Here is a 24604-nt window from a genome sequence, read left to right as displayed (position 1 = left end):
ACAAAGTTTCTTGGATAAGAAGCGAAACGTCCGACACCTTCAAAGAAGTACAGATGACGGCTGAAGACACCTTTTCATCGAAGGGTTAGCTATTTTTAATCACCAGCCTTTAAATGCTTTTAATAACAGCCAATGAGGCAAACAATGGGCAAATTGCTCAGATAAATCAAGATTTTTTTAAACGTTTTTTTAACTACCCCAAGTTTAACTGGTCACATAAATTGGACCAACCACATTTGGATTGTCAGCTTGTAACATACACTGAGCACATTTAATTATAAGCCTTGGTTTAATAAAAATCAATCTAAGTACCATATTTTCTGTTGTATAAAGGGCACAGAAAAGGCTTAATTTTCTTCAAAAGATGACTGTGCGCCTTATACGCTGGTGCACCTTATATGTAAAGTAATATTGAGCGACAACAGGTCTCGCAACTACTGTAATCACCCACCGATTTCATTTCCACTGTAGAAGTAGTGCACGGTCCATACTAGGATATATAAAACGTAACCCAAGACTTTACAGTAGCGCCATTTAATGTGGTGTGCCTTATATATGGAAAACCCTTTTAAACATGTCATTCATTGAAAGTGCGCCTTATACAGGTAACATCCGACTTACGACCGGGTTCCGTTCCAACCAAACGGTCGTAAGTCAAAATATGTCGAAATCCATTCAAAATGTTGAATAGAGACTCGGCGGTAAATGACGGCCTCGGGCGTGTGTCTGGGTCACCGGTGTTATACCAGTTGCCCTCTCCCCGGCCATACCCCACTCTCTCGACCCGCCTCAGCTCTTGGCCTGGCTGCAGCCTGCGTTGGAGTTCAAATGAACGATATAAGGAAGTATAAAAATGTCATGGGTGTTCACGAATCAAAATTGTTTTCTATTCATGGTCAGTGGTACTTCCAAACCCCTGCCAATAGCCAAAGTTGAGCTGAACTTGTCCCTACCTCTCGTCCCACTCCTTCTCCTGTAAAGAGTTACAAAGCTCCATGGTATTGGTTTTGTGCTGTTCCAGTAAAGCTTCCCTGTCCTCCTCTGGTGCATGTACAAACCGTTTCTCAAAGTCTTGAACCTCCAGGAGTAAACTGTAGATCTGGAGATAGTGAGCAAAAATATACTTTTAGCACTCAGGGTGAATTTTGTAAAATGTGAACTGATAGTCATCTTACCTTTTCCACAGTGTAGAGAATCTGTCGTCTTTTATTCCAAACCTGCTTTTCCCTCTTTTCCTGTCATAAGAACACACATACGATCAGAAAAAATATTCAACAAGATATGAAAGATGGTGTTCATGAAGGGAACTAAAAATGTGTGATTTAATCAACACTAAATCGTAATTGACGATATACAATGTGCCATCAATTTGCGTGCAAAAATATCTTCATATTTCAATTGGTGTGCAGGGCAGACGTCTCATTGTGGTTCACAATGGTAAAAAAGAGGGTTAACTCCCTCTGCCTCCGTGTTGGGGGATGGGTTCTTACTGTTGTTTGTGCCAATTCACCAAACAGCAGCTCAGCGTACCCACCCTTTTAGAAGTCCTTGGAGGGTGTGCTGAAGAGTATTCCTGCTGGGGAATTCTGCTGTGGGAGGTCAATTCTCACGTGGGCAATGACAGTGATACATGGAAGGGCGAGATTAAGAGGAACGGCCCCTCCACGATCAGAATTCAACTTGTGTTTTGTTATTGGACTTCTGTGCTCGTCACGGATTGTCCATCACAAACAACTCGTTAAAACATACTGTATGTCCACTTGACACAAGGACAACCTTGGCCACAGTTCGACTATTGCCTTTTTGTTATATCATCAGATTTGTAGCCGGATGTTTTAGACACTGCGGTGATGAGATGGGCGGGGCTGTTAAGTGATTACCACATGATGGTGAGGAGGCTCAGATGGTGGGGGAAAATGTCAGTACTCCCTGGGAGACCCAAATGTTAGGGTTTGTTGGGATTGTCTGGCGGAATCCCCTTTCAGAAGGAGTTTCAACTCCCATTTCGTGAGGCTGGGGACATTGAGTCCGAATGGACCGTGTACCATGCCTCTATTGTTGAGGAGGCCAATGTGAGTTTTGGACATAAGGGTGTTGGTGCCTGGCGTTTGGGCAACCCGTACTTGCTGGTGGAAACCAGCAGTCAGGGATGCCGTCAAGCTGAAGAAGGAGTCCTATCAGGCCTTTATGGCCTGTTGTATCCCAGGAGTAGCTGACCGCTATCGCACGAAGCAAAGAAGTGTGGCGAGGCCATGGAAGACAGCTTCTAGGAAATTCTGGTCCATCATCCGACACCTCAGGAGGGGGAAGCAGTGCAGTGCTTTTTTTGTTTGTTTGTTCCTTTGACTTCAAGACAGCGCCGCGAGAGTGGCTGCCTTTCCAGCAGCTCCTGTATTTTGTTTTTCTACTTTGATTCATTTCACAACTTTGCTGCTGTGAAATGTAAATTTCTCCACTGTGAGACTAACAAAGGCAAATCCAATCCATTCCAATCGCTAACACTGTATACAGTGGGAATGTGGTGCTTCTGACCTCAACAAAGCGTGTTGTAAGCCAGTGGTCAGAGGGCTTCAAAGACCACCAACATGCCTTAATTGGAGCAGCACAGTCAAGGGACTCTGAGGTGAGGTCTCCTATCTCTATGGTTGAAGTCACCAATGTGGTTAAAAGGTTCCTCAAGGGTCTGAATGTTGTGGGGCAGTCCTGGTTGACATGCCTCTGTATTGGCTGACCTGGGTGCGGGTTCCTGTTTTTAAAAAAAGGTAACAAGCGGGCGATTACAGAGGGATCACGCTCCTCAACCAAGAAATCGAGCGTCAGATTGATGGGCCGCAGTGTGGTTTTCATCATAGCCATAGAACAGTGTACCAGCTCTACACCCTGAGCGGCATTCTCGGGGGTGTGTGGGAACTCGCCCAACCAGTCCAGATGTGCTTTGTGGACAAAGAGGAGTTTGACCGTGTACTTCTGGAAATTCCATGGGTGGGTGCTTCTGGGGCATGGGGTACCAAACCCCCTGATACGGGCTGTGCGATTCCTATATTGCGGATGTCAGAGTTTGTTTCGCATTGCGGGCAGTAAGTCAGAATCGTTTCCAGTGGCCAAGGATGCCCACTGCCACCGATTCTGTTAATAACCTTTATGGACAGAGTTTCTAGACACGGGCGAATAAGTATTGAGGTGGAACCGTTTTGGTTGCCTCAGTATAGATGCAGATGATGTGGTACTGTTGGCTTCTTCAAGCTGGGCTCTCTAACTCTCACTTGAGTGTTTCAAAGCTGAGTGTGAAGCTGTTGGGACGAAAATCAGCACCTCCAAATCTGAAACTGTTGTCAGTCGAAAAAGGGTGGAGTTCACTCTCTGGGCTGAGGAGATCTTGCCCCAAGTGGAAGAGTTTAAGTATCTTGGAGTCTTGTTTCACGAATGAAAGCAGAAGGGAGATCGATAGGCAGATCAGTGCAACGGCTGCAGTGATCCGGACTTGAGAGTATATTGGTCCATCGTTGTAAAGAAGGAGCTGACCCAAATTTACTAGTCAATCTATGTCCCAACTCTAATCTATGGTCACGAGCTACGGGTCGTGACCGAAAGAACATGATCCTGGGTACAAGGGAATGAAATGAGTTTTCTCCACAGGCATAAGAAGCTCGGTCATCCGGGAGGGGATCAGATTCAAGCCGCTTCTCCATATTAAGAGGAGCGAGATGAGGTAGCTTGGGCCTTTGATTAGAATGCCCCCTGGACGCCTCCCGAGTCAGGTGTTCCGGTCATGTCCCACTGGCAGGAAACTCCGGGGACGACCAGGCCATGCTGGAGAATGTCACCCAGCTTACCCGGGATCGCCTCGGGATCCTCCAGGAAGATCTGGAAGAAGTGGCTGGGGAGAGGGAAGTCTGGGCTTTCCTACTAAAGCTGCTGCCCCTGCTACCTGACGATGGATGGAGGGATGGGCTTTTATCTAAGGTAGATGGAGGACAAGCAGGGCTCTACATCTAGCTGTCCCAATTAAGAAGGATGGAGTGACTGATCAAAGAGACGCGCATGCAGACACAATACGAAACGTACTTCATCATCCGAGCGTGTGGTCACCACTGCGTCAATCATTTTACGTGGATTGTTGACACTTGACACTGTCAATTTACCCAGAGACCCTGCAAATTGAACTGTGAGGGGGGGGGGGGAAACATTAAATACATCTCATAATAATTATATACATTTCACAATAATTATTTATCGATAAAGAAATGCAATCTGGAGAGTGTGCATAACAGATCTGTTTTAGGACTAAATGACTCCCGTATTTTCATGACCAGTGGACCCACAATAAAGTCTTACATTTTTCAAAATGTATAGGGCACATAATAATGCAAAGGAAATCAACCATACAGGCCTATCGCCCATTGTGGGAAACAATTCCACCAATAAAGGTTCAATAATTTGTTTGTTCGTTCGTTCATTCATTCATTTTCCGAACTGCTTTATCCTCACTCGGGTCGTGGGGGTGCCGGAGCCTTTCCCAGTAGTCTTTGGGGAGTAGGCAAGGGACACGTGAACTGGCCAATGGGGGGGGCACCGAAACAAACACCAATCACACGGAAACTTCCACCTCGGGAGGGTGATACAACACAGTCTTAAACAAGCTCTTTTTGGAATGTGTTACAGAGCCACCAAAAAAAAGTTCAGTATTATTTGTTTATTTGTTATTTGTATTATTATTTGCCTTTATTTTAATCAGTCATTTGGAATTTCTTGAAACACGTGTTGATAAAGACGGATTTGATTTTGTAGTGGCACAGATTAATGATTTAGGAAATGTTCAATCTCTTCATGTACCCCTGCAATGTTCTCGGACAGCTCAAGTTGGGCAACACTGAACTGCAGTATGAGCATCCAGTAAATCTTTCAAAAGCAATAATTTTCAGGGATCATTAAAGGTCATTGCACATCTTATATGAACAAACTACATTGGCAAGAGAAATTAAGTGCATTTGGATGGTATAACTGCATTGGTTGTTTTATGGAGGGGATATAAGTGTGGGAGAGTGTGAGTGTACCAGCAGGGCAGGCCCATGTTTCTGTTCTGCTTGTGTTTACTTTTACCTGGTCTGTAGGTGTGCTCAATCTTGGCAACTTGTGGAGTAATGAGCTTGGTAGTGTGCTCTTTTTTACTGCTGTCTCTTTCTTTTTCCTGACGTTTCTCCATCTTTTCATAGTAGTGCTACGTACAAATATAAGAATGGACTATGATCAGAGACGTATTACAGTAAATTAAAGTGCAGTTTTATTGGCCTGGAATCGTATTCCACTGCAAATGTCTGCACTATTTGTTTACAGTGGAAACCTTGAGTATGTATCCCAGAATATGGAATCAAATTATACTGCTAAACTAGAAAACGGCAGAGGCTTTAGTATGTTAAAAAACATTCAAAGTTTCAACACAGAATAAACAACACTTTTACATCCCAACAAACCTGATAGTAGTAGTCATCCAGGAAAGGGTCAGTGCTTTGAAGCTGCATCATTTGGATTTTGGTTACCCATTCCTTCTCTTTCTGAGTCATCAGATTACTGTATGGGTCCCTGCTGCGCCAGTCCCCTCCAGTTCTGTTTCGTTCTCTTCATGGATTTCAAATGGTTCAAAACGGATTGATTTTATGTGACCTGGTATTGTTTAAAGTACAAACACATTTCACACAATAACATACCCGCCCCTGTTTTGCATGCGTTGGGTAAGTATACGTCGGTGCTGAGGATGGAGATGAGTGGCATTATGCCCGATTGGTGGCATGTGGCCGAGATGACCATGAGGATGCGGTGGCCCCATTCGATGACCGTGTGTTGGGTGTGGGCCACAGAAAAATGGTCTAAAACCACCACCAGCTGGTAACAAACTAGGCACCGGACCACCACGGGGAACTCCGGCCACCTACAAACAGGAAAGTCTGTGATACAGCGCAGGATTGAAATGCACGCAATTGCAAGAAAAATATAAGCAAACATTATTTTGAAAAAAAAAAAAAAAAAAAGAAATAAAAAAAAAAGAAAACATACATACCAAAAATGGCATAACTGTATTACTGACCTGAGAGTTGAGAAGGTGGGCCCGTTGAATCTGTGACAGCACAGGACCGACTCTTGGAGAAAATGGCCCACGACACAGTGGCGAGTTCTTGCGGGGGAGGGTCGTGAAGAGAAGGCAAAAAAATAAATACATATTTGGACATTTATGATAGAAAGTGACAAAATTAAACAATTGTGATGAGATTAGATTTAGATAATCTTTTAGTCTCACAATGGAACCAATTCCAATTCACAGCAGGAAAGTTATGAAAGGAAGAGGAAGTAAAAAGAATTAGTAGACAAACAAAATATAGGAGCTGTTGTAAAGGCAGCCACTCTCGCGGGGCTAAAAGTTGATCAAGTCATTTGTCTGTATGAATCTTGGGCACAATTCGTCTGTGTAAGCACTCAGTCGTACAGGAGTGGTCCATCGATGAGAAGGTTTCTTCAGCCGTCATCTGTACAAATTTGAAGGTTTCGGACGTTTCGCCTCCTATCCAAGAGGAGGAACTAAAGTCTGACTGGTCGTGTCGGCCCTATTTATATATCCCTAATGTCCAGAAACCTTCACATTTGTACAGATGACGGCTGAAGAAACTTTCTCATCCTTGGGCACAATTGAAATCAACCAATGGATATTCTAAGAAAGAAAAGAGCTGGGGAGGAGGGGATACGTTGATATCAATATAGCATCTGTGCACCGTGTCCCCAGAGAGGGTATACACAGCACACACAGACACTTCTGTTTTTCGTCAATTCTGATAAAATGAATCGTACTTTTGAACAATATTCTGTCCGGAAACTCAGAACATTCATTTTACTGTTCTGTTATACAGGGTGCCCCACAAGAAAACAGAGCCCAATGCAAGTATCAGCCAGATACTAAAAAGCTATGTTCAGAATTTGTGAATGGATTGTACTCAGCCTGCAACAGCAGATGAGCGTTGGGGATTATCAAATGTGAGCAAATAACTGTTTTGTAATAAATTGCTCGTGGCTTTACTCCCGAGTGCTTTCTACTATCTTTGTGACTGCTTTACTATCATCCTGTATATGATAGTTGTCCATGTTAAGCGCTTTGTTACATCTTCAGCTGTTGTTAAATCACTATAAAAATCACTATTTATTGTATTATATTTTAGTGCAATTACAGTATGTTAAAGTTAGTTTAAAATAGTTCACCTTAACTAAAATCCAATGTCACAATGTGACCAAAGGTGTGTTCATGAATCTTTGAAATTCTCATAGTGTGATTGTGCACTCTGCACTGTGAAGTCGGCGTGCTAACCACTCGACTACCGGACCGCCCAGTTCTATTATGTTGTCGCAATGATTTTTAATAATGTGGTAGAGTGACCTTCAGTGCCCTGAGAAACACTGCAAAATAACATTGTATATAATTATTACCCTTGTGACCATAAAAGAGATCAGAAAATGGATGGATGGGAAATATTATTATTATTAATCAGAATCAGAATCATCTTTATTGCCCAGTATGTAGAACACACAAGGAATTTGTTTCCGGTCGAACATGCTGCACTCGTATCATCAGCAAAAAAATTGCAAAGAGGCACTATACAATTCCATTTGGGCTACTGTTCAAAGAGTTAATGGCTTGGGGGAAGAAGCTGTTTAAATGTCTGCTGGATTTGGTGCGCATAATATTATTATTAGTAATAAGAATAAGAATAAGATTACATTATATTTTAAGCGCCTTTCAAAGCTCTCAGGGACACTTTAGAGTCACAGACAAGCATAGGTACTATAATAAATAAAATACAATTATAAATAGTAGTAGCAAAAATCAAGTGACTCAAAACAATTTGAGTGGAATGTCTAAATCAGGGGTGTCAAAGTCATTTTTTTGCCACGGGCTGCATTGTTTCCTCTCGAGGGCCGTTATGAATTTGGGGAAGCAATTAGAATGTTTAATCCCCTCCACATATTGCATATAGAGCGCTCAACAAATTAATGAACAACTAGTTTTCAAATCTGAAGTCAAGAATAATGACTGTTATTGTGGTTTACATCCAAAAATATGAAATTTTGGTGAGGATTGAATTGGATTTACCTTTATTAGTCTGGCAGGGGAGAAATTTACATTTCACAGCAGCAAAGTGATGAAAAGAATGTAAGTAGAAAAACAAAATACATGAGCTGCTGGAAAGGCAGCCACTCTGGTGGCACCGTCTTGAAGTCAAAAGAACAACAACAAAAAATTATAGCAAGCATCATGGAATTTCACAGGTTTGATTTGTTTTCGTGGGCTGAAAAAAAACCATGCGGCGGGCCGGATTTGGCCCCCGGGCCTTGACTTCGACACCTGTGGCCTACATTATGAATAATGAATAATGGAACTGTATAGTGCCACTTAGCAGTTTTTTTGACGACGATACTAGTGCAGCGTGTTCTACCGGAAACAAATTCCTTGTGTGTTCTACATACTTGGCAATAAAGATGATTCTGATACAGTAAAGTCTCGTTATATCGATATTCTCGGGAGTCGGAAAAAATATCGATATATCCGATACTGCAGGCATGTAATTTTTCTCCTTGCGTTCATAGAAATAGTATCGTAATAAGCAGTACTATCGATATAACCGATATCGATATAACGAGACTTTACTGTATATATATATATATATATATATATATACAGTAAAGTCTCGTTATATCGATATTCAAGGGATTCCGAAAAAATATCGATATAACCGGGACTATCGATATATCCGACCCTGTTTGCATGTAATTTTCTCCGTGCGTGCATAGAAATAGTATCGATATAACCGGGACTATCGATATATCCGATATCGATATAAAGAGACTTTACTGTGTGTGTGTGTGTATATATATATATATATATATATATATATATATATATATATATATATATATATATATATATATATATATATATATATATATATATATATATATATAAATATATATATATATATATATTACAGTAAAGTCTCGTTATATCGATATCGGATATATCGATAGTCCCGGTTATATCGATACTATTTCTATGCACGCAAGGAGAAAATTACATGCGCGCAGGGTCGGATATATCGATAGTCCCGGTTATAATCGATATTTTTCGGACTCCCGAGAATATCGATATAACGAGACTTTATATATATATATATATATATATATATATAATATATATATATATATATATATATATATAAATTGAATAAGGGCAGTGAAAAGTATTGGGACATTGAAAACCATTAAAAGAAGCAGGGTTAAAAAAAACTCACAGCGAAATTGAGAAGAGTGTTTGGTGACAAACGTTCAGGAAAAGGAGGAGGGTATCTGTGTTGGATTGGGGCTCTCACGTGAACTGCTGTAGGATGATGAATCTTCAAAACACAGAAAACGAGTTATAGTGCAACCAGAACATGCAGTCGTCAACTCATACCAAAGGATTGCAAAAAGCTGCTTTGAACCTTAATAAATTAAGAGTCTGTCAAGAAAAAGAAATGTAATGCATGGGTTGGTTTGTCGATTTGAAAACAGTCACATCCTAATTAGCACATGACTTAAAACAATTTCTGTCACCGAACCTTTCATTTAGCTTATACAGTAGGTGTATGTAGACATGTGCGTGTTCGTCAGACATTGTCTTGTTCAAATACAAAGTCAGACATAGGAATAAGAATCCATCTATAATAATATATCACCGGTAGCTGTGATCTGTTTGTACCTGATGATTTAAGGAGTGACCTAATGGCTGTTTCGGTGGAGTTCCAATCGGCACTGCCCTGACTGGAGGGGAGCCAATCACAGGAGAAGATGAGCGTGGGGGTGGAACCCTTTCTGACAGATCCCGTCCTTCATCATTCCTCCCCTGAGACGGATGTTTTGGAAGTCCAACCTCTTTTATTACTGACGTTAATGGACTATCCTGAAGAGTCAGCGAAAAACAGGCACACGGTATTAAAACAAAAATAAACCATCAGGCAATACCACAAAGAAGCCGTGATTGCTATTGAGGAGGGTGTCAAATATTTTATTTCAAGGGCCTCCCTCAATCAACAAAGCGACTTCACTGAGGCTTTTCTTTGTGGTTGAATAAGTCATAAATCAAAAACAAATCAGTTTAAAATGTTCTCAATGTTTGAGTATAAATAACAGTATGTCCTGAAATTGTTGCAAATCGGTACATTTGGATTGTATTGTATTGGATTTGCCTTTCTTAGTCTCATTTCAGGTAATGTTTTCCATTTAGATTAGAATTTCAGGCCATATATTTGACACCCATGCCTTTCGAGTACTACAATATTCAAGCGAGTGAGCTGACTGTAAAGAACTGTTTCCAAGAATTGCAGACATAGAAAAAAAAAGTATAATTTATAATTAAAACCTTTTTTCTCCACAAATGTTGTCCCACATGAAATGAAATATGCACTCTACCTGATAAGTGTTTCTTGACCATTCACAAAAAACAAGCCACTACTCTTTGCTGATGCCAAATAAATTAAATGTAATAGTGACAAAATTTACCAGTATAACATGACTATTGGTTCGAACTCCTGATCAGTGCTTGCTAACATGTTTTAGTTTGTGCACCACTGAAGCAGAGCACAACTGATTATGAAATGAAAATAATTTCACATTTATTATTTTATATTTACGTATTTGCTTTCAACATTTAGCGTGTAGCAGACGTGCACATTTCACCATGACGTCCCTGATCCACTGCTGAAAAGGATGCTTTGATCCTCTCCTCTTTCATCGAGAACTGCTTCATGTCACAAAGAGCATACAGCAAGTGCTGAAGAATGAATAATAATAAAATAAAATAATAAAAAAAATAATAATCATATATTTTTTTAAGCACCTTTCAAAGCTCTCAAGGATACTTTACAGTCACAGACAAGCATAGATACTACAATAAATAAAATACAATTACAAATAGAATACAATAAATAAAATACAAATACATACATACATACATATAAATAGAAACAAGAGATAGAGCTACATAGAAAATAAAATTTTAAATAGGTGGGTTTTGAGATGGGATTTGAAGGTGGGAAGAGAATCGATGTTACAAATGTTGGCTCGCATGGTGGCGGAAGATGTCGGTCCGACCTGGCATGCTCAGATGTATTGAGGGTTAGTTGGGAGCGTCTGACAGAATCTCATGTAGGCGGGGGAAATACAGTCCGAGTTGACCATGGTCAACTACTCTACGGTTGAGGTAGCTAATCAGAGCTGCAGACATAAGGTGGTCAGTACCTGTCAAAACACCCCAAACCGCTGTTGGACATCAGGAGTAAGAATACAGTGATCCCTTGCTCTATTGCGCTTTGATTATGGTGTCGTCGGTGCATCGCCGTGTTTTTCCCAGGAAAAAAAAAAATCAGAAAAAGAATGCAGAAGGACTTAGAGGTTTTGTACATGGCTGTAGCTTGACTGGTTCCCAGTGCTGATGTCACCCAACGACAGCACGATATCGCATGATTTACATCCAAGTGGATTGGCTGTGCATCTTCTCAGCCCCGCTCAGAACCCCTTCTGTGTTATAATGTGGGTTACTATTTGATCAGTCTAATAAAGTGCTTGCCAATATCAGTGTCATGTTTACTCCGCCATTTAGTGTGTGTGTGTGTGTGTGTGTGTGTGTGTGTGTGTGTGCGCGTGTGTGTGGGAGGGGGGAGAGTCTGCGTGGGGGGTAGGGGACCCTAGTTCGCGGACTTTTGTCTATCGCGGGTGGTCCTGGTCCACATTAACTTCCTGACAGGTTCAAATTCAGGTGCACCATCCAACGCGTCTCAGTGCATCATTAACACTGTTTTATAGTGAAGATAGTAATGCAATTGGATTCAACACCATCTGACGCATAAATGTCTTAGTCATCGAAAATATGAACTTGAAACTGAAGAATAAAAAATACTTTTGTTGGAAAAAAGAAAATGTAAATCAATAAAAATAAAATTAAACAACTCACCTCCATGTGTGTAGCTAATCCGGGGCAACCACTGACTGGTCCAAAACCCATACTGTTCTCCCAGATATTGCGAGAGTTCATCTAAGTGCGATGGGAGAGATGCGGGGGATAGGATGACGACTGTATATAGTTTTATCAAATCAACGAGCTGCTGCAAAGACATGAGTAAATATAATAAAGATCCATAATGTTGATCTCCTCAAAAAAATGAAGGGAATACTTACAGTCAGTCTGGAAAGTATTCAGAACGCTTCACTTTTCCCTTCATTTTTCTTATGTCATTTTCTTAGCCCTATTGAAAAAAGAATACATTCTTTTTTTCCTCAGAATTTTACACAAAATACATCATGATGACAACATGAAAGATGTTTTGGTAAGATTTTTGTAAATTTATTACAAATAAAATAAACAAGCCATTATATGTGCACAAGTATTCGGAACGTTTTCGTAATACTTTGTTGCACCTTTAGTAATTCAGTAATTGCAGCCCTATGAATTTTTGAATAGGTCCATAGTGTGGCACACCTATTTTTGGGCAATTTTTCCCTTTCCTCTTTACAGCATCTCTTACGATCCGCAAGGATGGATGGGAGTGTTGGTGCACAGCCATTTTAAATCAGATCACTCCAGCTATGTTCAATGGGATTCAAATCTGGGCTCTGGCTGGGTCACTTAAGGACATTGACATGGTTGTTCTGAAGCCACTCCTTTGATATTTTGGCGGTGTGCTTTAGATCATTGTCCTGATGAAAGATGAAATGTCTCTGTACATTGCTGCATTCATCTTTCCCTCAATTCCTGCTGCTGAAAAACAAACCCACAGCATGATGCTGCCACCACCATGCTTCAGTGTAGGGATGGTGTTCTCCAGGTGATGAGCGGTGCCTCGTCTCCTCCAAACACAACGCCTGGCCAAAAAGTTCAACCTTTGTTTCATCAAAAAATATATTTTTGTTTATCATGGTCTGAGTCCTTCAGATGCCTTTTGGCAAACTCCAGTCGGGCTGCCATGTGCCTTTTACTAAGAAGTGGCTTCTGCCTGGCCACTCTTCCATGTAGAAGATATATTGCCTACTTGGGTGATTTCTGCACAGGTGGTTGTCCTTCTGGAAGTTTATCCTCTCTCCATCGAGGAATGCTGGGGCTATTGTGCAGCATCTTCACAGCCCCGCTTTGTTCAGCGGAAAGGTCAGTGCTGTTGGACAGTCTGCGGCTGGATGGATGCATGCATGGCTTGAAGAGGCCGCGTTAAGAAGAAACGAGCGTCAGCGCAGAGCACCGATGCGTATGTGAAGCTGTCGCGGCTTGGAATTGAAGCGGATTTATGTGGGACAGGAGATGTGAGACAATCACTTTTCGTCAATAGATGCTACAGCTTCGCATTTGCTTTCAACATTTAGCTTGTGGTAGATGTGCACATTCCATCATGACGTCTCTGATCCACTGCTGAAAAGGATGCTTTGATCCTCTCTTTCATCTAGAACTGCTTTATGTCATAAGAAAGAGGGTACAGCAAGTCCTGAAGAATCTGTGTCTTTGTGTTGGCATATTATTTGTTATTTTTCTTTTGTTTTTCCCAAGATGGCGGTGCGTGAACACGCAGCGGCTCCCCTCTCTCTCCTGGCAAATTGCTGTTTTCATGTTTATTAGGTTTGTTAAGTCATCATTAAGTGCCTTGCACGCTGGGTCCGAGAGGACATTAATTTCATCTGTGCTGTATGTCATGCATATTAGCATATTTGACAATAAAGTTGACTTTGATTTTGTGACTTTTGAACTGTGGGAGCTTATATAGGCAGGTGTGTATCTTTCTGCAGGATGAAACAGGATGAACCAGAGCTCATTTTTGAGCTTCATGGCAAGGGTTGTGAATACTGATGCACAGGTGATTTTTTTATTTGTTTATTTTCAATAAGTTTACAAAAATATTTCCAAAACGTCCTTCATACCGTCATCATGGGGCACCTTGTGTAGAATTCTGAGGAAAACATGTATGCCGTTTTTCAATAGGGTTGTAAAATAAGAAAATGTGGGAAAAGTGAAGCGTTCCGAACACCTTTTGGGCTGACGACAGGTAACATCCGACTTATGACCGGGTTCCGTTCCAACCAAATGGTCCGAAGTTGAAATCCATTCAAAATGTGGAATAGAGACTTGGTGCTAAATGACTTGCAAATGATCTGATTCGGAGCCTGCTTACGACCGGGTTCCGTTCCAACCAAATGGTCGTCCAAAATACAATTAAAGACATTGGATTATAGAGCGCTTTAACAACAGCTGAAGCTGGAACGAAGCGCAAACATGGAAAAATGGGAAATGTTGCCCCTTTTGGTGCAATTATTTTTGATGCATGACTCGGGGTGGTAAGGTGAGAGTTCTGCCGCAAAAGTCAATGTGATTATGAAAGGGCAATTTGTCGTTCCAGTCTGAGCTCTATTTTTACAATAAATACAAGTTGCAACTTAGTATAAGTCGACTCTACGACTTATTAAGTCGTAGAGTAGTCAAATTATGAAAATAAGTGCAGCTTGTAGACCGAAAAAGTAATCATGCAATCAATGTTCTGGCAGTAAATGAGTGACCCAAATAAAACATGTTCTCCTTGTTAAGTCAGAAACGTTTACATGCATGACAATCAATGTTTCATATACTGCAAAAATAAGTGACAATTGTCATAATAATTTGCACAATTTGAAAAAAATAAAAACAAACCTGGCCAATGGTACCAGGTAATGAACGAAGTAAATGTTGTTGCTGTTGGTAGGTGAGCATTGATGAGGGAGGCTGGCCTGGAGTACAGAAAATCTTTCAGTCAAGCAGGTTATAGAATGAAACTGCCAGTACAGTTTATGAGTGTTACATCATATTCTCAAAAAATGAAATGTTTCATAGGTGACACTGGAACTGAGAACACACAGTGTATGTTTGTTTTTCAACTCACCTGAGGTGGAGGACCCAGGAAACCGTTGGTGCCGATGCGTTTGAGGTGAATGTGAAACAGGGGAACCTTGGTGCAGGAGTCTGAGCCTTGAATCATGCCCGAACCTTTGATTTGGGGAAAAGGGGGGCCTTTCTGCTGCCCCGACTCCAGCAATAGCTGGGTCAGCTTCCAGGACAAGTCTTGCCAACGACTCGGCCAAGTCACCTTCCCTTCTTCCATCTTCCACATCTGACAGATGGAAAACAGGGTTAGGGTCGATTATTTTACTTATATACAGCGCTTGCAAAAAAAAATTATACCTCTTGTAGCTGGTCATATTGTCTAAACTGACAATCACAGACCTGAATGCATTTTGTTGAGACTTCAAGTGACGGGCCAACACAAAACAGCTCATAATTGTGAAAGGAAAAACATGATTGGTAGTGTGCATTTGTATTCAGACACCAGTACAGATAACATCCGAATTACGACCGGGTTCCGTTCTGAACAAACGGTCGCAAGTCAAAATGTTCGTAAGTCGAAATCCTTTCAAAAGGTTAAATAGAGACTGTGCTAAATGACTTGCAAATGATCTGATTCATACGCCACGGGGGCAGGCGGGCGTGGTCCTGGGTCACCGGTTCTACCGGTTACCATCTCCTCAGCCTTACCCCACTCTCCACGCCGGCACGCAGCAGTGTGCGGCGCCAACGTGCCACCTCGCCCCGAAGCAGAACGAACTGTCTCAAAGAGGCGCCGGTGGTGCCGGCCGTGGGCCCGACGCGGCGTTGTCGTCGGAGCGATACCGCGCGCCGATGCCCAACCCACCTCGGCTCTAGTCCTGGCCAGGCGTGGCGGGCTTTGGGGGACCTTCCCCCCGTTCTCGTCGCAGCAGTCGCGCACGCCCGAGCGTCAATGCCCACCCGCCTCGGCTCTAGTCCTGGCCGCGCCACGGCCGGCGTCGGTGAACACTCCACCCTCCGGTGCCACCACACAGTCAATTGCTGTGCGAGAGCGAGTTGCTGCCCAGCCAAAATTGTCGTATGCTTTGCCAGGCTGCTGGCGCGTTGCGGTGCCAGGCATAGAATTAAAATTACAAAAATAGGTTCTGGCTGTTCAGGTGGTCGCAAATCGGATGTTACCTGTACTTGATACCCCCTGGTAAACTACAGTGCAACCAAATGCCTTTGCAAATCACTTAATGGTAAATTCAGCCCTACTCTTTGTGATTTCTTTTCAGTAAAAATACAAGTGCTCTGCGCAGGGCTCAGTGGTATGTTTAGAGAACAGCAGCATCATGCAAACAGAGGGAATCAAAAAATAAGTCAAAGTGAAAAATGTGTAGAAGCTGGTTTAGGTTAACAAAAATACTCCAAGCTACGCATATTTTTCTTTTTACATTGAACAGCCCTCCCCAAATGTGAAACCTGGTGACCTGTGTTCCCTATACAAGGCAAAGCCAATGCATGAACATTAAAAATAATCCATTTGTAAGTAGAAACTTAATTTTCAAATGTTTTTCATGAGAGTGACTTTTTTTGTGAAGCAACTTAAGATCATCTTTCTTTGTTGCAACTTTGGATGAGTGTCAAAATCATTGACTTTGCCAATTCGTAGTCTAGGCTAAGCTTCCTTTGGAGATTTCTTTTCATACAGCGAGATTTGCTTCCTTTCACCAGACGGGTTTGTTTTCAGAGCATGTGCTCAGACCCATGTCAAGTCTCTCGATAGTACTGAACACTAATGAACGAGTCAATGAGTAGCATTCATTGCCTATGCAACTCTGTATATTTTGTTCGAAAGCAAGGTCGTTGGTTCCCTACGGTTGTCACGAAGGTCTTGTCACTATTTTGTGGATAAAATATGATCATTGAAATGACATTTACCTTGTAAAGGTGAAATCTGGATCTGTACGCTTTACACGGCTGAAATTGTTGTAAAGAGGGTACACCGAAAAGAGGTTTATTTGTTACCCTGGAGTCAAGAGCTGGGCGGTGCAGAGCAATCTCATTTAGCGTCCAGCGTTCTCATGCAGCCATGAGAAAAAGAGCATACGTGAGTATGGGTAAGAGCATGACAGACGCATGCTATATTTATTTATTTATTTATTTTTGAGATCATCGCTGGCTTGTGTTGCCTGTCCACAGAAGCATTCTAATAGCATTTGTGAGAATGCGGCATATGAGCTGCTTCAATAGCTTTGTCTGAGATTGCAATTTAGATTGATTTGTTCTGTACAGGTATATACATTCCTCTGCAGTTAACACACACATGCACACGGATAGATGCATGGAAATAAACAAAACATTATTTCAGGAGAGTGTTGTATTGTTGTCCGTCAGAAGCAGCAGTTTGTATCGGCAAAAAATAAAATGGAAAATGAGTCTTGTCAGCTGTCAATGCCTTGGCATTATTTGTTAGGGTCATTTATTAATGAAGCAGGAATCAAAAGTAAGAACAAAAACATTCCTCAATATTTGGGACGGCACAAAATGTAACTGCAAGCACCCGATGGTGCAGGCAGCTCGCGCAGAAGATAGTGGCACGAGGAGAGAAGAGGAGGGCCTAACTGTTTGGGAGAGCTTTTGTTTGGGAGGTCAGAGAAAATAAAATGATGTGTAAGAAGATAAAAAAAATAGTGAATTGCCTAAACATTAATGCCTTTTTGTGTGTGTGTGTGTGTGTGTGGGGGGGGGGGGGGGGGGTAACTATTTGGAAGTTGAGCGGCCCGGTAGTTGAGTGGTTAGCACGCCGGCTTCACAGTGAAGTGGTTGTGAGTTCAAAACCTGTTCCGGCCTCCTCTGTGTGGGATTTGCATGTTCTCTTGTCCTTCGGTTTCCTTCCACATTCTAAAAACATGCATGAACACTCAAAATTGTCCTCAGATGTGGGTGTGAGAGTGATTGTTTTTTTTTTTTTTTGCCCTGCGATTGGCTGGCAACCAATTCAGGGTGTGTCCCCCAAAGATGGCTGGGATAGGTTCCAGCACCTCCACTGCCCTAATGAGGAATAAGCCGTACGGACAATGGATGGATGGATATTTGGAAGTTGGCAGTCTTACCATGTTTGAGGCACGCTACTGTCACGTATAGCATGAACCCTTGTTGCTGTGGTTTTATGTTGCGACCACATTGGCAAACAAGTACAGTGGGGCCTTGGCTTACGAACTTAATTGGTTCCCAGACAGAGTGTGTAAGGCGAAAAGTGTGTATCCCAAAAATTAATTTCCCATAAGAAACCATTAAAATGAGAATAATCCGTTCCCAGGTCTCCATAAAATATAATTTTCAACTAAATAAGCCTTAAAACTACATGTAATATACCTTATTCTATGTATAATAAATGTGATATTCTATTGTAATGAAAGAAATAAACTGCTCCGTATAATAGTCACTTTAGTTACATTTGTGATGGTCCTTGATGGCTCTTAAGTGACACCTGTTGCTTTCTGACTTGTAAGGTCTTACAAAACTGAGGCATCACATTATCATTCATCATGTTGATGATTCTCATAGCCACAGTCTTTTCTGGATGGAACTGTTCAATAAAAGCCTGCACATCACAAATTCGTCCATGCGCTTTCAAGGATCAAAGGGTAACATCATGCCAAGCCTTTTCTATCAGCTGGACACAATGATACTGTGACGTTCCGAGCGTGACAGGGATAGCTGACTCTTCGGAACGTTAATAAAAGGGGTTGGATCCCTTAGCAGGCGGTGCTTGCAGAGATTTTATTACAACAAAAGGCGCGAGTCCGATGATTCCACGGACCCGGAATGACGCGACAAAAGAAGGCGGGCGGGGGCAATCCATCCAGCCTATCAAGCTAGGCAAAATAAAATGGCACACGGGGGTTCAAAGACTCGCGATCCCGGAAAGCAACAAACTTACGCGATCACGGCTAACAATCACCTCGGGCGAAGCAAACTCTTGTGCTGACAAGTCCAAGACACTGGCGAGGCACGAGGCGTCGCAATAATGTCACTGGTGAGGTGACAGCGACTCGTTGAAATGTTCCTGTATCGGTGATTAGGGGATTGACAGCAGCTGGCGGAGGTCGGGAGCGGCGGCACCGCCCCAGCTGTCAACTCGCACGTGACAAGTTCGGTGTCATTAGTCACGTGAAAGCATCGAGGAAATAACGGCGTTGTGTAAAGCTTTGTTGCGAAGGATGGTAGCAATGGTGGACTTAGCATATTGGTACCGGGCTCTTTATTTGTAGAATGGTAGTAGCAAGTTACTCTCAGGGAAGTGACACACAGCGTGGGAAATGTGTAGGGCTGAGATTCACATGAAAGCCGCGATGGGCACCTGTGACGCCACAAACGCACACCTCGGTCGTGTTTCTCAATGATCTCCTTCTTCTCCTCGACTGCAATTTTCTTTTGTGTCTTCTTCGGCTGAACACGAGCCTGTGGTGGGGTCTTTTCGGTCCCATAACAGCAAAAGTATTGTTGAAGACGATCGACGTGTGGACTGATAGAAAGGGGGTGTGGAAAGGTAGGCCGGCTGGGGCGCTGTTTGGTCGTGTGCTTTGGTGTTCTTCCGCCAAAGATTACTCTGCCAGCCGTGATGGGGGGTGTGTATTGCGAAAAGTAGTGCTTAATCCAAGGTTTAATTTTCATCAGTGTCACATTTGTCAACCGAAAAGTTCGTAAGGCAAGGTGTTCATAAACCGAGGCTCCACTGTACATGATGTCTCAAGGCCAAATTAACAATGACTTGTTGGAAGCCATTGTCATATTTGCAGAAAAAAAGCATCTCACAAAAGATAAATTTGCAAGTGTAATTTCACACTTGATGGGTGGGCAAGTGCACCAGAGTTTTAAAAGCAATTAAAAAGTGAAGTTCCCATAATTTGTTCCATCTCGCTAAATTACAAGATTGATTTCAAAGTTCAAACAGTTATTTTTAACTCAACTTCTTCAAACTTTAAATTTAAAAACAAGATTTGCACATCTAGCACAATAGGATAAAGATTTCCAGATAACGTATTAAATTAAGTAAATTAATCATCTGTTTTGATGTCACAAACCTGATTGATGTGTACCAGAGGAAGCGGAGTTGTGGGGTGAAGAATACGTTGAGTGAAAAGGAAGCTGGCTGACTGTAGACGTGACACGGGTGGACGATGAATGCTCAGATGCTCTGAAATTTGATTCATCTTTCTCCCCAACTTCGACCCCAATTCCCTCTCCAAGTACATCTTGTTCATCAAGCTCAGCGAGGCGCTTATGTTCTTCTTGCCAGTCATCATCTGGAAAAAGAGATAAGCCAAACTGGTGGTTTGTTATACAATACATCTTTATTTGCAGAGTGCTTTGTTACAGCTGCAGCACGAAACAGTTGTGTTTTGCATCTGTTTACGAGTTGCAAGTCTCCACGTTACACGGTAAAATGCAATATTGCAAAGAAATAGGTCACACAGATGGATTTGTACCTGTTTGACAAGAATAATCATCATTTATAATTTCCTCAGTACGTTCGATAAAATAGCAAAGCCTGTGGTAAAAATCTACATGAGTAGTATACAGTATGCCGCACACTAGCAAATGGAATTAACCCATGCCTTTCAATATGTTTTCACGTTTTGGGATACATTTTTCATCTGTATTTTGGCACACTTCCTTTCTCTGTGGCATACTTGACTTCCAGCACCTCCTGTATTTTGTTTTTCTATTTCTTTCTTTCCTTTCCTCTTCCTTTCATAACTTTGCTGTTGTGTTACTTCCGGGTAGAGTGAGCGCTGGCGTAAATGGCTGCCGCTGCGCACCCGCACAAAACAAGTTCTAATCACGTGACTGAAAAATGTCCTTGAGAGTTTTGAAAGGCGCTTAGAAATTAAATTATTATTATTATTACAGTAAAGTCTCGTTATATCGATATTCAAGGGAGTCCGAAAAAAATATCGATATAACCGGGACTATCGATATATCCGATATCGATATAACGAGACTTTACTGTATTATTATATGGATTCAAAAAGTGATACAGTTCAATAAATTGTATGGGGTGATGTTGGATTGGATTGGCTGTACCTTTATTCGTCTCGCAGTGGAGAAATTTACATTTCACAGCAGTAAAGTTATGAAAGGAAGAGGAAAAGAAAGAATAAGTAGAACAATAAAATACAGGTGCTGCTGGAAGGGCAGCCACTCTCGCAGCGCCATCTCTAAGTATTAAAAAAAAAACATTGGTACACTGAGTACCGGTTCTCTCCTCTGGACATGTCTAGACTGAGATGGTTTGGACATGTCCACAGGAGAGACAGTGACTATATCGGGAGATGAATGCTGAGCCTTGAACTGCCAGGCAGGAGACCGAGAGGAAAACCGAAGAGGAGGTTTATGGATGTGGTCAGAGGATATGAAGGTAACTGGTGTGAGAGAAGAGGATGCACAAAACCGGGATAGATGGAGGACATTGATTCGCTGTGGCGACCCCTGAGGGGAAAAGCCGAAAGGAAAAGAAGAAGAAGAAGACACTGAGTACCGGTTTAGTAGCCGTCAAAAGTGAAAATACAATAATTTCCAAATAGTAGGACCTGGGGGTAGTGCCCCGGTAGTCGAGTGAGGTTTAATTACCGCTCCACCTCCGAGTATGGAGTTTGCATGTTCTCCCCGGGCCTGCGTGGGTTTTTGCTGCGTCCTCTGGTTTCTTTCCACATTCCAAAAACATGCATGGCAGACTGATTGAACACTCCAAATTGACCCTAGCTGTGAGTGTGAGTGGATGTTCGTTTCTGCGTGCCCTCCGATTGGGTGGCAACCGTCCTCCAAATACCACCTGAAGACAACTTCCCCGACCCTTGTGAGGATAAAGCGGTTTGGATAATAAAACAATATAACAAAAAAAGCAACTCTAAATCAGATGGAACTGGTGCGTACAGCAGCACACCCCGGTTACACAAAGTGTAAAAGTGTCTGGACTAGAATCTGTCATCGAAAAACCAAATATTGTTGCTGTCTGGAGAAAGATATTTCACTGTCCTCGACTCCCACTAAACTACACTGTTATGAATATTTTGTATGAGGGAGGACATGGATTGTCAAACTGTGACGTGCTGGGTAATTTCATTGGTCGGATGTGACAAGACTACCTGGAAATATATATTGCCGGCATGGCTTGTAGCATGTGGGAGTGGGAGGAGGTGGGGGGTAATTGTCCAGAAAGGACAGTACATATTCAACAGGTGTAATGGACTGATGTACTCAACAGCAGAACTAACCTATAGCCCCAGCCCCAAAGGTGTCATCGTTAAACTGGTCAATTTCATCTTCCTCTTCGACTAATCCGTCATCTTCCCCCTCTAACGTACAGTCTTCGTCCAGGGACTGTAAAATAAGAGAGAAGGTAATGGAAATTAATGCAGATGTTGAAATCAAAACAGGGTATATGATGTAAAATGGTTGGTTGGTTAATGAATACAGAATCAGAATGCCTTTAAAAGTTCCACAATTGGGAATTTTGCAATCCACTTAGCTATTTGGAAAATACCTGTGAAATCTTCTCTAAAATTTAATTTAATGACACAGACACTAACACACATAATGAATAGCTAAAGTAGACATCACAACTTTGTAAACACCAACAGCTGATATAGCACAACAGCAAAGATATGGGCAACAATCGAATTCACACACATTTTGTGTGTGCGTGTGTGTGTGTGTGTGTCACTTCAAATTATTTGTTCCAGCAATGTGCATTTTCATTTCTATTTGAAGTAAACTTGTTGTGTACTTAAATATTTAATTTGATATTAAATATTAAAAAAAGAAGAGAACAATGACCAACTATGTAATTACGTACCTGTATTGTTTTAGGAAATAATGTGAGATTAATAACAATGCCGTCACTGCATTAATCACCCGCAATATAATGACTGCGAGTATCGTGATTATACAAAATTGTGGGATTCAATGTATTTGTCGGGCATAGCACATAAAAATAGTCGTGTTTTTATTTTCAGGGCTCGACCCAACTGCAGGAGCTTTAGGGAAGGCTATCTCCTTCTATTAATTTATTGTAGTTTAGCTAACTACGTTTCACTTGTGGATAGCATCGGGATAACAATTTAGGGTTGACACGAGATATATAATTTGTTGAAACGATTAAAAGCATCAGCACGTGATTAATGGCAACACAAACATTGCCAATAAGATTGAAAATATTGCGATCGCTATGGGTTAGATAACGGAGTCTGCGATGACTGCGCACGGCTGAGTCCGTAAATGTATCTGATGCAGACTTATAATGCATCTTAACCGACAAGTTAGCGGCTTCATAACTATCTGAGCACTCGGCTACAAAGCAAAGATGGCAAGAATCTGTGGATTCGCGTGGGGTGTTTTGTCGGTCACCACACGGGACAACCCACTAGCATCGATGCTAATCCTGGCGTTATCTTGCATCACCCACGACCTCCGATATCAAACCTAAAACTCACCTACCGAGTGCACTTTAGGCATTCTTTTTCCGACAACGACATACAGATGTTGGGTGATCATTTGATTTATGCGTCAAAGCAGAGCGGACGACAACCCCCGCGGCGCGCCGAAAGACTGTTCCGCGATGTTCTTCCTCCTGCGGCTCAGTCCAGCAGGCAAGCGGGCCGCTTCACAGGCCACCAATGGCTCAGTCGCGAGATTCCTCATATAACTGCCACTGGTGTAGCTTTTAAAATTTGAACCACTCCCCGAAACATTTAATATTCGGCTTACTCACCTGAAATCGAAACATGTTTCGGGATAGGTAGGAGTATAAACAGTGAAACAGCGCGCGAGTGACGCACTCCACACGTTCACGTGAACGTGCGTTTGCACATGACGTGAACGAGCACGCATTCGGACGCTGATGAGGACGCTCCTCTTGATTGGACCAACAGTTAATGTATGAAGCGTTTGTCGCGTCCAAAAAAGTTAACTGAGTAAATGAAAGAAACACTGGTGTAGTGTGACTGAAGGGGGGATATATGTTCTCAACACATTTGAGTACCTTCATGAAATGTATCTCGGAAAGTCTTCATATTGCACTACACCATAGTGTTTTCGCTTTTAATTGGATTTATTAATCTTTCCATTACACTAAATTCCGTGATTAAAAAAAAAACATTTTTGCGGTTTGCTAATCACGTGACTTTCCGACTTTGTCCACACACGCATGCCTCCTGGATGACATGTATTTAATGTAGCAATGGTACAGATCGAGGGTCTTGGTCGATACAAGATGTACTGAATGTGAACGAAATTACCACGCAGGCACAGTAAAAATCATCTGACAAAGACTGTAGAAGTTTTACTTCAAGATATTAGATTTTTTTGGTGCTATTTCGCAGCATTTTGAACAAAATAGAAAGAACATATACATACATCTATTTAGTTGATGCAAAACGGAGGATAAAAACGTTGCCACAAAGGTAAACCAATGCGTTTCAATGGAGAAAAAAAGAAACGTAAAATATTGGAGTGAATAATCTCACTAGATTCAAATGAACAGTTCCAAGTGCCCGCGTGTTGGTGGATACTGTTCATAACTCATGCATCCCCAGCCAACATGTTCAGTTTGGCCCCGACCGACCATCGTCTAAACCACTTAATCCTCACAAGGGTCGGGTGGGATGCTGGAGCCTATCCCAGCTGTCTTTGGGCTTTAGGTGGGGAACA

The 24604-nt window shown here is 42.0% G+C and overlaps 1 protein-coding gene across 1 annotated transcript in view; it reads right to left on the bottom strand.

The window, feature by feature from the left end:
• The window catches only part of patl1 (PAT1 homolog 1, processing body mRNA decay factor), a 33054-nt gene extending 9254 nt beyond the window's left edge, over positions 1-23800 (bottom strand). Inside the window, exons 1-15 of the mRNA XM_089007211.1 lie at positions 23667-23800; positions 22171-22276; positions 19978-20199; positions 14964-15191; positions 14735-14811; positions 12023-12103; positions 9773-9973; positions 9327-9428; positions 6083-6169; positions 5706-5926; positions 5472-5616; positions 5101-5218; positions 4066-4163; positions 1176-1235; positions 954-1099 (exon numbers count right to left, since the gene is read on the bottom strand). Coding sequence (XP_088863337.1) covers positions 954-1099; positions 1176-1235; positions 4066-4163; positions 5101-5218; positions 5472-5616; positions 5706-5926; positions 6083-6169; positions 9327-9428; positions 9773-9973; positions 12023-12103; positions 14735-14811; positions 14964-15191; positions 19978-20199; positions 22171-22276; positions 23667-23681 — 1907 coding nt within the window. The 5' untranslated portion in view covers positions 23682-23800. The remainder of the gene's footprint in view (positions 1-953; positions 1100-1175; positions 1236-4065; positions 4164-5100; positions 5219-5471; positions 5617-5705; positions 5927-6082; positions 6170-9326; positions 9429-9772; positions 9974-12022; positions 12104-14734; positions 14812-14963; positions 15192-19977; positions 20200-22170; positions 22277-23666) is intronic.
• Between the last annotated feature and the right edge of the window lie 804 nt (positions 23801-24604).

Source organism: Hippocampus bargibanti, linkage group LG10 (genome assembly GCF_051943395.1).
Source record: "Hippocampus bargibanti isolate YZ-2025 linkage group LG10, ASM5194339v1, whole genome shotgun sequence".
Lineage (NCBI taxonomy): Eukaryota > Metazoa > Chordata > Actinopteri > Syngnathiformes > Syngnathidae > Hippocampus > Hippocampus bargibanti.
This window is presented reverse-complemented; position numbering and strand designations above follow the sequence as displayed.